This window comes from Pseudonaja textilis, chromosome 2 (assembly GCF_049901715.1).
Source record: "Pseudonaja textilis isolate UNSWEBS1 chromosome 2, rPseTex1.2, whole genome shotgun sequence".
NCBI lineage: Eukaryota > Metazoa > Chordata > Lepidosauria > Squamata > Elapidae > Pseudonaja > Pseudonaja textilis.
The window spans coordinates 156,358,496-156,370,090 of record NC_141991.1 but is presented as its reverse complement, the minus strand read 5'-3'; the positions used below and the strand labels follow the sequence as shown (position 1 = coordinate 156,370,090).

Sequence of the window (11,595 nt, the reverse complement as noted above, 5' to 3'; positions counted from 1 at the left end):
TACTGTCTATGGAGATTCTCAGTCATTGACGTCATGATTGTCCCAAAGGTGCTTTTTCAAGAGGCAACGAGATTTTCTTGTTTTTCTTTGAAGACATTTCGCTTCTCATCCAAGAAGCTTCTTCAGCTCTGACTGGATGGTGGGGAATGGAAGGATTTCTACTCCTTGCAGACAGCTGGTCATTTGCGTTCTTTTAGAGAGTCGTTAAGGCCACTTGGAGGTTTATCTGGGTCATCAGGGTCACCTGAGTAGTGCAAATGGGTGTGGAGCCTTCTTGGAACTGCTGAAAGGGCTGTGTTGTAGACTGGAGATAGATGGTATCAGATCCTTCCCCCCTCTGTTGAGGGAGGGCTTTTCAATTTTGACATAAATGGCCTCTTTGACCCCATTTTCAAACCAGTGATCTTGTGTCCAAAATGTGCATTTTACTGTCTTCAAAAAAGTGACCTTTGCTTTTAAATACAGATGGACTGCTGAATCTTCCTGATGGGTTTGTTCTATAGTGTGTATGCATTTACGAAGTGGTTGTTTTGTTTCACCAATGTACACATGTCTCACTGCATTACACTGCATATACCATAAACTGAGCAACATTCTGTTGAAAGTGGGTGTTGAACAGGGATACGACATCTAAATTTCTGTGGTCTCAACAACTCTATAAAAGAATGCAAATGACCAGCTGTCTGCAAGGGATATAAATCCTCCCATTTCCCATCATCCAGTCAGAGCTGAAGAAGCTTCTTGGATGAGAAGCGAAATGTCTTCAAAGAAAAACAAAATCCAGTTGCCACTTGAAAAAGCACCTTTGGGATAATTAGATTACTAGTAGAAAAAAGTGCCTAGAGACAAGACCAGTCACTCTGCATCTCAATCAAGAAAATGAGGAACTGAGATTCAACCAAGAAGATGAAGATTCCTAGTAAATGCAAGATCTGTATCCAAACTGAACACAGAAAGAAGCAAACAATTATCAGTAATAATGAACCCACTTTTTGCTAATCAGTTGGTTAAGGTATGCAAGAAACATGCCAGGGTAGTAATGGGGAACTTTCTTTACCCTGCAGCAAATTGAAGATCAAAATAGCTTCCTGACATACCTACAACTTTGTTACCCAAAAGGTAGAGGAGGGAACTAGAGGCTGCACTATTCTGGACTTAATTCTTACCAATAGGGATGAAATGTTAGAAGGGGTAGAAGTTATAGGAACCTTGGGGGAGAGTGATTATGTCATACTAGAATTTAATATAATACAGGCACAGCTAATTGGACCAAGTCAAACTAATATTTTACACTTTAAGAGAGCTGATTTCAATAAACCAAGAAAAAGATTGGATGGATGGAAACCCTAAAGGGAAAAACAATTCAAGATGTTGGGAAACTGAAAAATAAGATCATAAAAGTAATTAATGTAGAACTACAAAGAAACAAAAACAAGAAACAAAACCAGCATGGTTGCATAAAGATCTCTGGCAAACTGAGAGAAAAAAAGGACAAGTATAAAAAATGGAAAATAGGATACAACCAAAGCAGAATACAAGCAAATAGTCCAAATCTATACAGACAAGGGTTAGGAAAGCTAAGGCTCAAAATGAACTAAGGCTTGCAACAAATGCCAAAAATACCGTATTTCCCCATGTATAAGCCACCCCTTTTTTCCAAAATTTTCAAGCCCAAAAAGTAGGGGGGTAGCATATACAAAGCAGGTACACTTTTTATACGTGAAAAATGCATAAAATAATAAAGTAGGAATAAACTGGTTTTCCAGCAGTATGCTATACTTTTTTGTAAAAATTGTACGTGATGATACGATTACGAGTGCGAGTACGCGATAGAAATGCATATGCTAGGCATCGGCCTGAATGCTTCGTTCCTACTCTCGTTCCGATGCGTAGATTGCTAGCATCGCCCACACCGCTTTCGGCGTCATGACCGAAGTTGTAGATCTAGACGTCGAATTTTGTTTCTTTGTAAATTTTCTTTCTTCATAACTTGTTTCTCTAATAAAATATTTTTTTCAAAACTTCACAGTCCAAAAATTGGGGGGGTGGCTTATACAAAGGGGGTGCTTATACATGGGGAAATACGGTAACAAAAAGATTTCTTTCAACAGATAAAAGATAAGAAGAAAGTCAAGGAAATGATCGGTCCATTAATGGGAGAAGATGGCAAGAAGGCGATGGGCAACAGGAAAAACAAAACAAAACTTACTACATTCACTGCCTCTGTCTTCACACAGAAGGAAAAAAATAATCCAAACTGCCAAAAGTAGCACCATGCCAGACAGAACAGGAATGCAGATCAAAATAAGCAAGAAATTGACAAGCAAACATATATCCACTTTTGATATGTTCAAATTGTCAGGACCTGATGGTTTACAACTCAGGATCCTGGAAGAGCTGCCAGATATGATCTCAGAATCACTGAACAAAAACTTTCATAGCTCCTGGAGCATGCAGGAACTGTCAGAGGACTGGAAAAAATGCTGATGTAGTTCCAACATACAAAAAAAGGGAGAAGTGGAAACTACAGGTCAGTCAGGTTGACATCAATATCCAGGAAAATCCTGGAAAAGATAATCAGGCAAAGAGATTTTATGAGCACCTAGAAATGAACGAAATGATTACTACAAGCCAGCATAAGTTTGTTAAAAAACAAATCATGCTAGACAACTCTTATTGCTTTCTTTGGTAAAGTGACTAAAGTAATGGATAAAGGAAATGCTGTAGCTAGTTGACCTGGACTTCAATAAGGCATTTGACAAAATTGCTTCCAGCGTGCTTGATAAAATGATAGATGGTACCATCATCAGACTGTTTAGCAGCTGGCAGATTAGCAGTCCCTTCTCAGTCCCCCAAATTACAAAATAGTTATTTTTTTAAAAAAGTACTTAATTCAGAGATGTTACTTCTTTTACACATGATTTACCCATTTGACAGAAGGTAGATCCTTATTCATTCTACAATCTTGTATTTTTTAATTATTGGTAATTTAAATCTCTAAACTGTACATAGTTTTCATATATGGAACATATATGCATACGTTCAACATGTAGTCCTTAATGAAACTGCATCTACATGGAGGGAAGTATGCTGTGGGCTACTTCAAGGTTCTGTTTTGGGACCAGTGCTCTTCAACATCTTTATAATGATCTAGATGAGGGGATTGGAACGGTCATCATATTTGCAGATGACACCAAGTTGGGGGGAATTGCTAATACTTTGGAGGACAGACTCAAGATTCAGAAGGATCTTGACAGACTTGAGCCCTAGCTGACAAGGTGCAGTTCAGTGGTGAGAAAAGTGATATCCTGCATCTAGGCAGGAAAAGTCAAATGCATAGGTATAGAAATAGGCAGTGATGACTATGAGAGGGATATAATTGTCCTAGCAGACCACAATTTAAATATAAACTAGCAGTGTACTGCAGCTGCCAAAAACACAATGCAGTCCTGGGCTACATAATCAGGGATAGCACTAAAATCACAAGAAATGATAATGCCGCTTTATACTGCACTGGTGGGGCCATGCTTGGAATACTGCATAGAGTTTTAATCATCTCAATATAAAAATGCTGAGACCCTAGTAAGAATACAAAGAAGAGCAACTAAGATAATAAGGGATCTGCAGGATAAAGCGTATAAGGAATGGTTAGGGGAACTAGGTATGCCTAGCCTAATAAAGACAAGAATTAGGGGTGACATGACAACTAATACCTGATGGGTTGTTGCAGAGAAGATGGGGTCACCTTATTTTCCAAAACACATGAGAGCAGGACAAGAAGTAATGAGTGAAAGATAGTTATAGAGAAATCCAACCTGGAACTAAGGATAAACTTCCAGACGGGGAATCATTAGCCAATGAAACAGCTTGCATCCCAAAGTTATGGGTGCATCTTCACTGGAAGTTTTTAAGAAAGGATTGGGTACAACCATTTGTTCAGGACGATTTAAGGTCTCCTGCCATGGGCAAGCAGCTGAACTAAAACACTTCCAAGTTCCTTTCCAGCCCTTGTTTGGTTCTGATTGGTTCTATAAGAAACCAGTGAAAATATTAAACCTGGAAGTCTGACTTTTGTTTGTTCATAGATTAAACAAATGTACTCATTTACATAATTCTTCAGTATTTTAATAAAGTGTATATATAGAACAACACAGTATTTGATTAAAAATGCTCATATAAGGGCATATGTGTTCAGAGTTGTATATTTACTGCTAGAATACTCCCATAGTACCATAGGAAACAATTTAAAAAATGAATTTGCACAAGAACACTCCATAAAACTGGTTCTTGAATACATGTACCTGCTGCCTGAGGTTGGATAAATTTCCCTACTCCAGTCAAGTTAACAACAGCAGTTTGTTGAGCAGATAAGGATTGGTCTTGGTGTGGGAGGGCTTCCTCAGTACCCTAGCAAAAAAGTTGATATATCAAAACATATTTATGATCTGTATAGTTTATTTATTTTCCTTTCAGAAGAAATACATTTCAAAGCTTTCCCTAGTTTGATACTGATTTCATCTGAAAACAAGATTTTGTAAATGAGACAGCTTCAGTAATAGTGATTTTACCACTTTATAACATAAAACTTTATTTATTAACTCCGGTGGAAACCATACTTAAGTATATATACCATAAATTCTTAGTTTATAAAGATACCTCAAACAGAAGTTCTTTACTTATAACTGTAATTCAGTTTGTCATCTATGTATTAATTCTAATGACGCTGCAACAATGCAGAATATAATTCTAGAAGATACTAAAGCTAAGAAATAACTCCCCTCCAATATATGTCTAAAGCTGAATTGAAACAGATCAGATAATTCATTTCCTCCAGGGTAATCTAGAGCTGAAGCCAAGCCATCGTCTGAGCCAACTTCCCTAGAAAATGGAGGGTGAAGTCTGAATGGAAATATCCAGGATCGTTGGGTAGAGTAATGGACTCTTAAGAAGGTGGATATCACTTACAATCACAAATCATCTCCTGGGTGGCCTTAAAACAACCATGAGTGACTTGGATCAAAGAAACAGGTGGATGAGCTCCCACACTAGAGAACTCTGTCCACTTCTTTAGAAGTCACAGACTCAAAAGATCAACTCTAGTTAATCTTGCAAGCCCCTACCTTGGCATCTGTTCAGTTGTTGTTCTGGAGCAACTTTATCTGCCATATAGTTCATAGTTGGCCAGCACATGATTCTAGTGATTCATTCCTCCCAAATAGGGACAAGGTTAAATAGGGCCAGTAAGGAGCTATCAGCGGATATAATAAGGATAAAGAAATCATGCCATTTTACCATGCTTATCACCACAATATAATTCCTAATGTGGATTCTTATTCATGTTTGGTCAATTTCAGTCTTCCTCTTCCTCCAAGTACACTATATGTTTTTTCTGATGCTTCATCTCCTTGATTTCTTCATAAAGTCAAAGTGCATCCTGATATCAGTGCACAGGAAGAGGCCACTTAGGGGCAATCTACATTTCTAACACCCATTCCAGGCTGTGATCAAGCTCTCTGGACTGCTGATTAGATACTCATAGAATACCTCAAGCTATTTCTGGAAACCAGCCAAGTCTATCAGGTGCTTAGGGTGAACTGTTCTAACAAGCTCTATTCCCCTTTGACTTGGAATAATTTCAGCACACTGAAATGCAGTCAGGTGTTCAACTGTGGCAAGAGACTAATGACAATGTTCTCCAAAACCCAATCACATCACAACTGCCCCAGAGAAAAACAACATATTCCTACATCCTATTTTCCCCACAACGCCACCACTCTGAAATGGATTGGGCTGAGAGAAAGTAACTGGCCCCAAATCACCAAATGGATTTTATGCCTAGAGGAGCCCTAGAAGCCGGACTCCAGGTTTCTGGACCAATTCCTTAACCACAACTCCTAACACCAAGAATATGTTTTTAAATTAAAAGTACAAACTAAAAATAAAAAATAAAAAAAAAGAAAAATCTATTTTATATTTATCAATAGTCACCAGTATGGCAATGAAATCACTACTATAAAATATAAAAAAATAAAAATATTGCTTAATATTATTTAAGCTATCACAGAATCTCTGCCATTCTGCTATTGTGAAACATACTGCTGCATCATTTGATTAGTGAAGAATATTGCCTTCCCCAAACAAATAAATCACATATTTCTGACAACTATTCCTTGTCATTTGGAATAGTATCACTTCTTAATTCAATTCTTCTTGCTTCCTCCTTCCCTCAAGCTCAATTCAATCATAATTCCTGAAAAATCAACAAATTCAGATGTTTAATAAAATCAGATGTTTAATAAAATGTGTGGCAAAACTGGCAAGTATTTTGCACAGGAATGCTTCCTGTGGCAAGGAAATGAGTTAGGCTAGAAATGCTTCTTGTGGCAAGGGAATGAGTTAATGAAAGTTTCAATTGAACAAAGCCATGATGATTAGCGATTTTTTTAATTTATTCAATTAATTTATATTGCTACCCATCTCAACAACTCTGGGCCACAAACAATAATAAAAATAAAACAAATACATATAAAAAGTTACAACACACAAAAATGTTATTTTAAGGTCCTAAACCCAAGCACAGAGCCATGTCTTTAGGGTTTACAAAATGCAAGCTGGTTTAGGGCCAACATAATCCTGAAGGTAGAATGTTCCAGAATGCACTATGGCAGAAAAAGCTTCCTTAGCCAACAGGATCTGGAACATGCCTATCTTATAGGACTGATGGGACAGGTAGAAACTAGAAGAGGTAGACTCTTAAGTAACTCAGCCCCAAGCCATGAAGAGATTTAAAGATGACAATCAGCAACCTGAATTGCACTTGAAAGCATATTAATATAGCTCACGAAGTAGTGGGGTTACATGTAAGGAACAAACCAGTACCGTTAACTATCCATGTCATTGCATTCTACACCAGCCGCAGTTTCTGAATGCTGTTCAAAGTCAATCTGTAATGGTATGTGGGACTGATCTTGGGAGACTGAGGGAAGAGTTGCTGCCTAGGGAACTATCAGATAAGGCATAGCCCACATCAGCATAATGGGCAGAGAAATAAACACAGAAAGGAATCTCCCTATTTCTCAAGCTGTAAAAGTGACAGTGGGAGATTGGAGATTTGTACTATTAAACTTGGAAGATTCTCTAAATGGTATCAAAAAGCTATTGAGAGATCAACAACCATGATGGGTGTACTACCCCCATCCTGCCCCCACCAGAAGTCAGCCAAGAGCTTGATTAATGCCATCTTAGTCTCATACCCTGGTGGCATAGGGGTTAAAATGCAGTTTTGCAGGCAAACTCTTCCCCCAGCCTGGAGTTCAATCCAGGGCTCAAGGGTTGACTCAGCCTTCCATCCTTCTGAGTTCAATAAAATGAGGACCAAGATTGTGGGAGCAATATGCAAATAATGCTTCTATATTGTAAACCACCCGGAGAGTACTGTAAAGCACTATGGGGTATTATCAGGGGTGGGATTCTACCAGTTCGCACCTATTCGCTAGAACCGGTTGTTAACATTCTAAGCAGTTCGGAGAACTGGTTGGTAGAAGAAATTACTGGCCTGATCCTGTAAGGAAGGCAGGAAGGAAACATTCTGGTGTTGCTTACAGAAACTGCCTCTCCGTTAACCCTTATTACATTCTTGGCAGGACAGACTTCCTGTCTCAGGAACTTCTCTGAAGTTTTTTTCCCCTCTTTTACTGGTACTTTGCTTGTGTGGAGTGACCATTCAAAGTTACAGTGGCACTGAAAAAAGTGACTTATGACCGTTTTTCACATTTAGGACTGTTGCAGCATCCCCACAGTCATGAGAGGCCAGGCGAGGAGATGCGTGCCTCGATGTGAGTGATGTTGAGTTGGCCACACCCAGCCAGTCACATGACCATCAAGCCATGCCCACCAACTAAGCCACGCCCACAGAACTGGTTGTTAAAAAATTTGAATCCCACCCCTGGGTATTATGTAAACATAAATGCTACTGCATATGCAACTAAACATATAAGCAATGTTAAACCAGCCCTTCCTTCTATGGTATGTTGTGATATCAGTGTGTCAGAAAACATCAGGTTGTATAAGGATACAATGTAACTGCAGGTATAGGAAGGCTCCCTGTGGCAACCAACATTCCATGTGAATTGAAATTGCATTATCAGGATTCCAGCCATTACAGAAACTTTCACACGTATACAATAGCTTTTCTTGGAAGACAGCTGCATTGTATTGTGGAGATTAATTCCCCAGTGATATCATCAACATAAATTAAAGGAGTTATATTGATATCTATATGCAAACTTATGAGACAGCATTGATTATTGTTTATTATTCTTAATAAACTACCTGATCTCCCTGTGGCTGAGGACTAGAAGTTGTAGGCTGCTGAGATGAAAACTGGGAGAGTTGTTGCTGTTGCTGCTGCTGCTGCTGGAGAGGATTGAATATCAGTGAGCCACCTGCAAGCTGTTAAAAGTTTGAAGAGAAATTAGGTGTTGGGAGGGTTGCATATTTTATCTGTGATGCGCATAAATATATAGAATTTAGAATTCATAACTGTGAGCACCCTTAGTCCCTTTCCATTTCGAGAAAATTGGGACTAAAAAGATTTTACTCAGTAAAATCACACTAAAAAAGAAGTCTAAATCAAAGTGACCAAAGTAATTTTCCACAGCAAGTATCATTTTATGCAACAATAGATATACATGTGCACAGAATTCATATTGCCTACATCAACTAATTTTATTCCCTTTTAGGTAAAACATATGTGTTTACTTCCAACTAGATCAAAGCCTGGAATCTCTGTTACAGCTGGAAGGAGGAGTAAGAGGTGCTGAGTTAGTTTGTTGGATGTCCCACAGAACTAGCTCATCAACTTTTCTTTGTGAAATAGCAGTACTTTATTTATGGTCCATCTTTTTGCTTACAGGGTACTAAAAGTAACAAACACATTTTTATAAAAACAGTTAAAGGCAACTCAACCTGAAAATACACAGCAAAAGAGGCATGTGTTTCAATATTTCCTGAAAGGAGAGTTAAGTCTGAGTGTGGTTCTGAAGGGAGCACATGTCATGGCTTGAGAGCCATACAGGAGACAGCATTCTCTGTGTGTCCAAAGTTGTATCTCAGAAAGTAGGGAACTTTTAAAACCTCAATTCTCACGACCTCATGTCCAAATAAAATGATATCAGTTAGACAGTCCATCTAATACTGAAACTCCAAAGCCATTATAAATATTAAAAGCATTGCCAACATTGTGAACAAATTAGCAGCTATATATTTAAGCTTGCTTCTGGACATATTTCAAGGGTAAGCCCATTTAGAAGGCAAGATAGTTACCAAGTCAGGATATAACAAAAGCATGGATAATTCAATGAGGATCCCAACACTAGGGAAATTGGCATTGGGCAGTCAATAAATTTGAACTAATTAATTAAAATAATAACAAGGGCAGTGAAATAATTAGTCAGAGGAACCATCTTCTAACCCCAGTTGCAAAATCTCCCCATTTTTGCAGATTTGAAATAGAGAATTGACTTTCCAGATCCATTATTTCCTGCCTCAATGTTTTGCGATGAAAAAAAAAATTTTTCACATTTTTTCCAACCTCGTGTCAAGAGAAACATATATCCTTCTATATTTTTGACAGAATAATATGTTTTACTAAGTAGTCAATGGACATAAGGGTGTTTGTATTTACATCTAATTTCCTCACTCAATGTCTTGAGAAATCATACAGAAAAACAGGCCCAAGTGTATTATCATACCTGTAGAAGATTCAATGGGCGAAGGCCTGGAGCATTTTTTAAACCAAAAGGGACACCTGCTGAGATTAATTTAGGTAAGAAAATGTTGTGGTTTTTTTCTTCCTTTTAATTACATCTAAAGTGGAAGCGAACAGTGTAGTTAACCATTAATATTGACAAAAGCTATTTTGGCCATTTCAACAGAAGCAACAATTTTTTCCAGAATACTTCCTCTAATGAGAAAGAAAAAAAATATGAGTTTTAAACACTAAAATATTCCAGCTTTAAAGCTCAGTTTTAACATTTGGAATATTTTAGTATTTAAAACTCATTTAAAACTTTATGAGCTTTAAAATTTAAGTAGAGTTAATTTGTACTGAAACTGTACAATATATCTTGTTTCAGTAAACTGAATTAAAACACCTTAATTCTGAATTCTTCTTAATTCTTGAATCCTAGAAATGATTCAAACTTTCAGAATACTGTAGTTTTTCTCTCCTTCCATGTCAGGGTAGAAGGTATATACATGACACAGAACAGAATTAGTTTATTATATTTATATTACTTCACAAGCACTGCTTACAAATCCTAAATACAATGCACATAAAATAACTGATTAAAAATAGAGCACAAACTGAGAGCATAACAGCAGATAAAATATTCTGCAAAATGCTAAAATTATGAAACTATGTACCAAGTTAAAATGCTTACATAAATAATTTTAATTTTAAATAAAAAAACTTGATTATATTTGGAAGATCAGTGCCACCATATAAATATCAACAGATGATTAAGAAAGTAGAGCTTCCAAAAGCTACACTATTCTATAGAATGAATCCTAGAATTTGTCTGTGTCACTAATTAGAACATTCAGTTGCATATGCTTACAAAACTTAAACTCTAGAGGATTGCCACCTAGGGCAATAGTTAAGATGGCTTTAATTATAAACCAAAATGCCCATCACTATATACTATGCATTTTTTCTAGTTAGTAACCTTCTAGATTCTTTTCCCAAGTCGCACTTTCAATAGGCATCATCATCATCATCATCATCATTATCCAATTTCACCATGTCTGATTTTCATACTGACCTGGCTGAGAGGTATGCTGCATTGCAGCAGGGAGTGCATTTGGCATCAGATTTCCTGATGGTAAAATATTACTCAGGTTTATACCTGCAGGGGGGACTGCACCAGTATTACCCCCCAACATGGGATTTGAACCACTCATTAATGTTTGTGTTCCACTGTACAAAAGGAATAAATAAGAATTAGACTAACATGGCATGAAATAATATGCATTTTACAAATCAAGTTACAACAAAATCTTTTGCTTCATTTGAATAAAATCTATTTATATCTATAGTTCCTCATATTCCATCCCAAAGCTATTTAAACAGACAGATAAATAGATAATCAGAGTTGGAAGGGACCTTATAGGTCATCTAGTCCAACCTCCCGCCCAAGCGGGAGACCCTACACCATTTCTGACAAATGGCAGTCCAATCTCTTCTTGAAAGTCTCAAGTGATGGCGCTCCCATAACTTCCGAGGGCAAGCTGTTCCATTGGTTGATCATTCTGTCAGAAAGTTTCTCCTTATTTCCAGGTTAAATCTCTCCTTGTTCAGTTTCCATCCATTATTCCTTGTCTCACCTACAGGTGCTTTAGAAAATAGATTGGCCCCTTCCTCTTTGTGGCAGCCCCTCATATATTGGAAGACTGCTATCATGTCTCCCCTGGTCCTTCTCTTAACTAACTAGCCATGCCCAGTTCTTGTAACCATTCTTCATATATTTTAGTCTCCAGTCCCCTCATCATCCTGGTTGCTCTTCTCTGTACTTTTTGTAGAGTCTCAACATCTTT

General features: G+C 37.5%; 1 protein-coding gene across 37 annotated transcripts in view; it reads right to left on the bottom strand.

Moving 5' to 3' along the window:
• Positions 1-11,595, bottom strand: part of SUPT20H (SPT20 homolog, SAGA complex component) — a 54,559-nt gene that overhangs the window by 808 nt on the left and 42,156 nt on the right. For 20 of the 37 annotated variants that reach the window (XM_087926088.1, XM_087926108.1, XM_087926121.1 and 17 more), the window contains 4 exons: positions 10,824-10,978; positions 9,753-9,811; positions 8,332-8,451; positions 4,302-4,407 (listed from right to left, as the gene is read on the bottom strand). In XM_087926088.1, coding sequence (XP_087782214.1) covers positions 4,302-4,407; positions 8,332-8,451; positions 9,753-9,811; positions 10,824-10,978 — 440 coding nt within the window. Of the gene's footprint in view, positions 1-4,301; positions 4,408-8,331; positions 8,452-9,752; positions 9,868-10,823; positions 10,979-11,595 lie in introns of those variants that run through there. The other 17 variants (XM_087926091.1, XM_087926109.1, XM_087926122.1 and 14 more) reach the window with 2 other exon arrangements.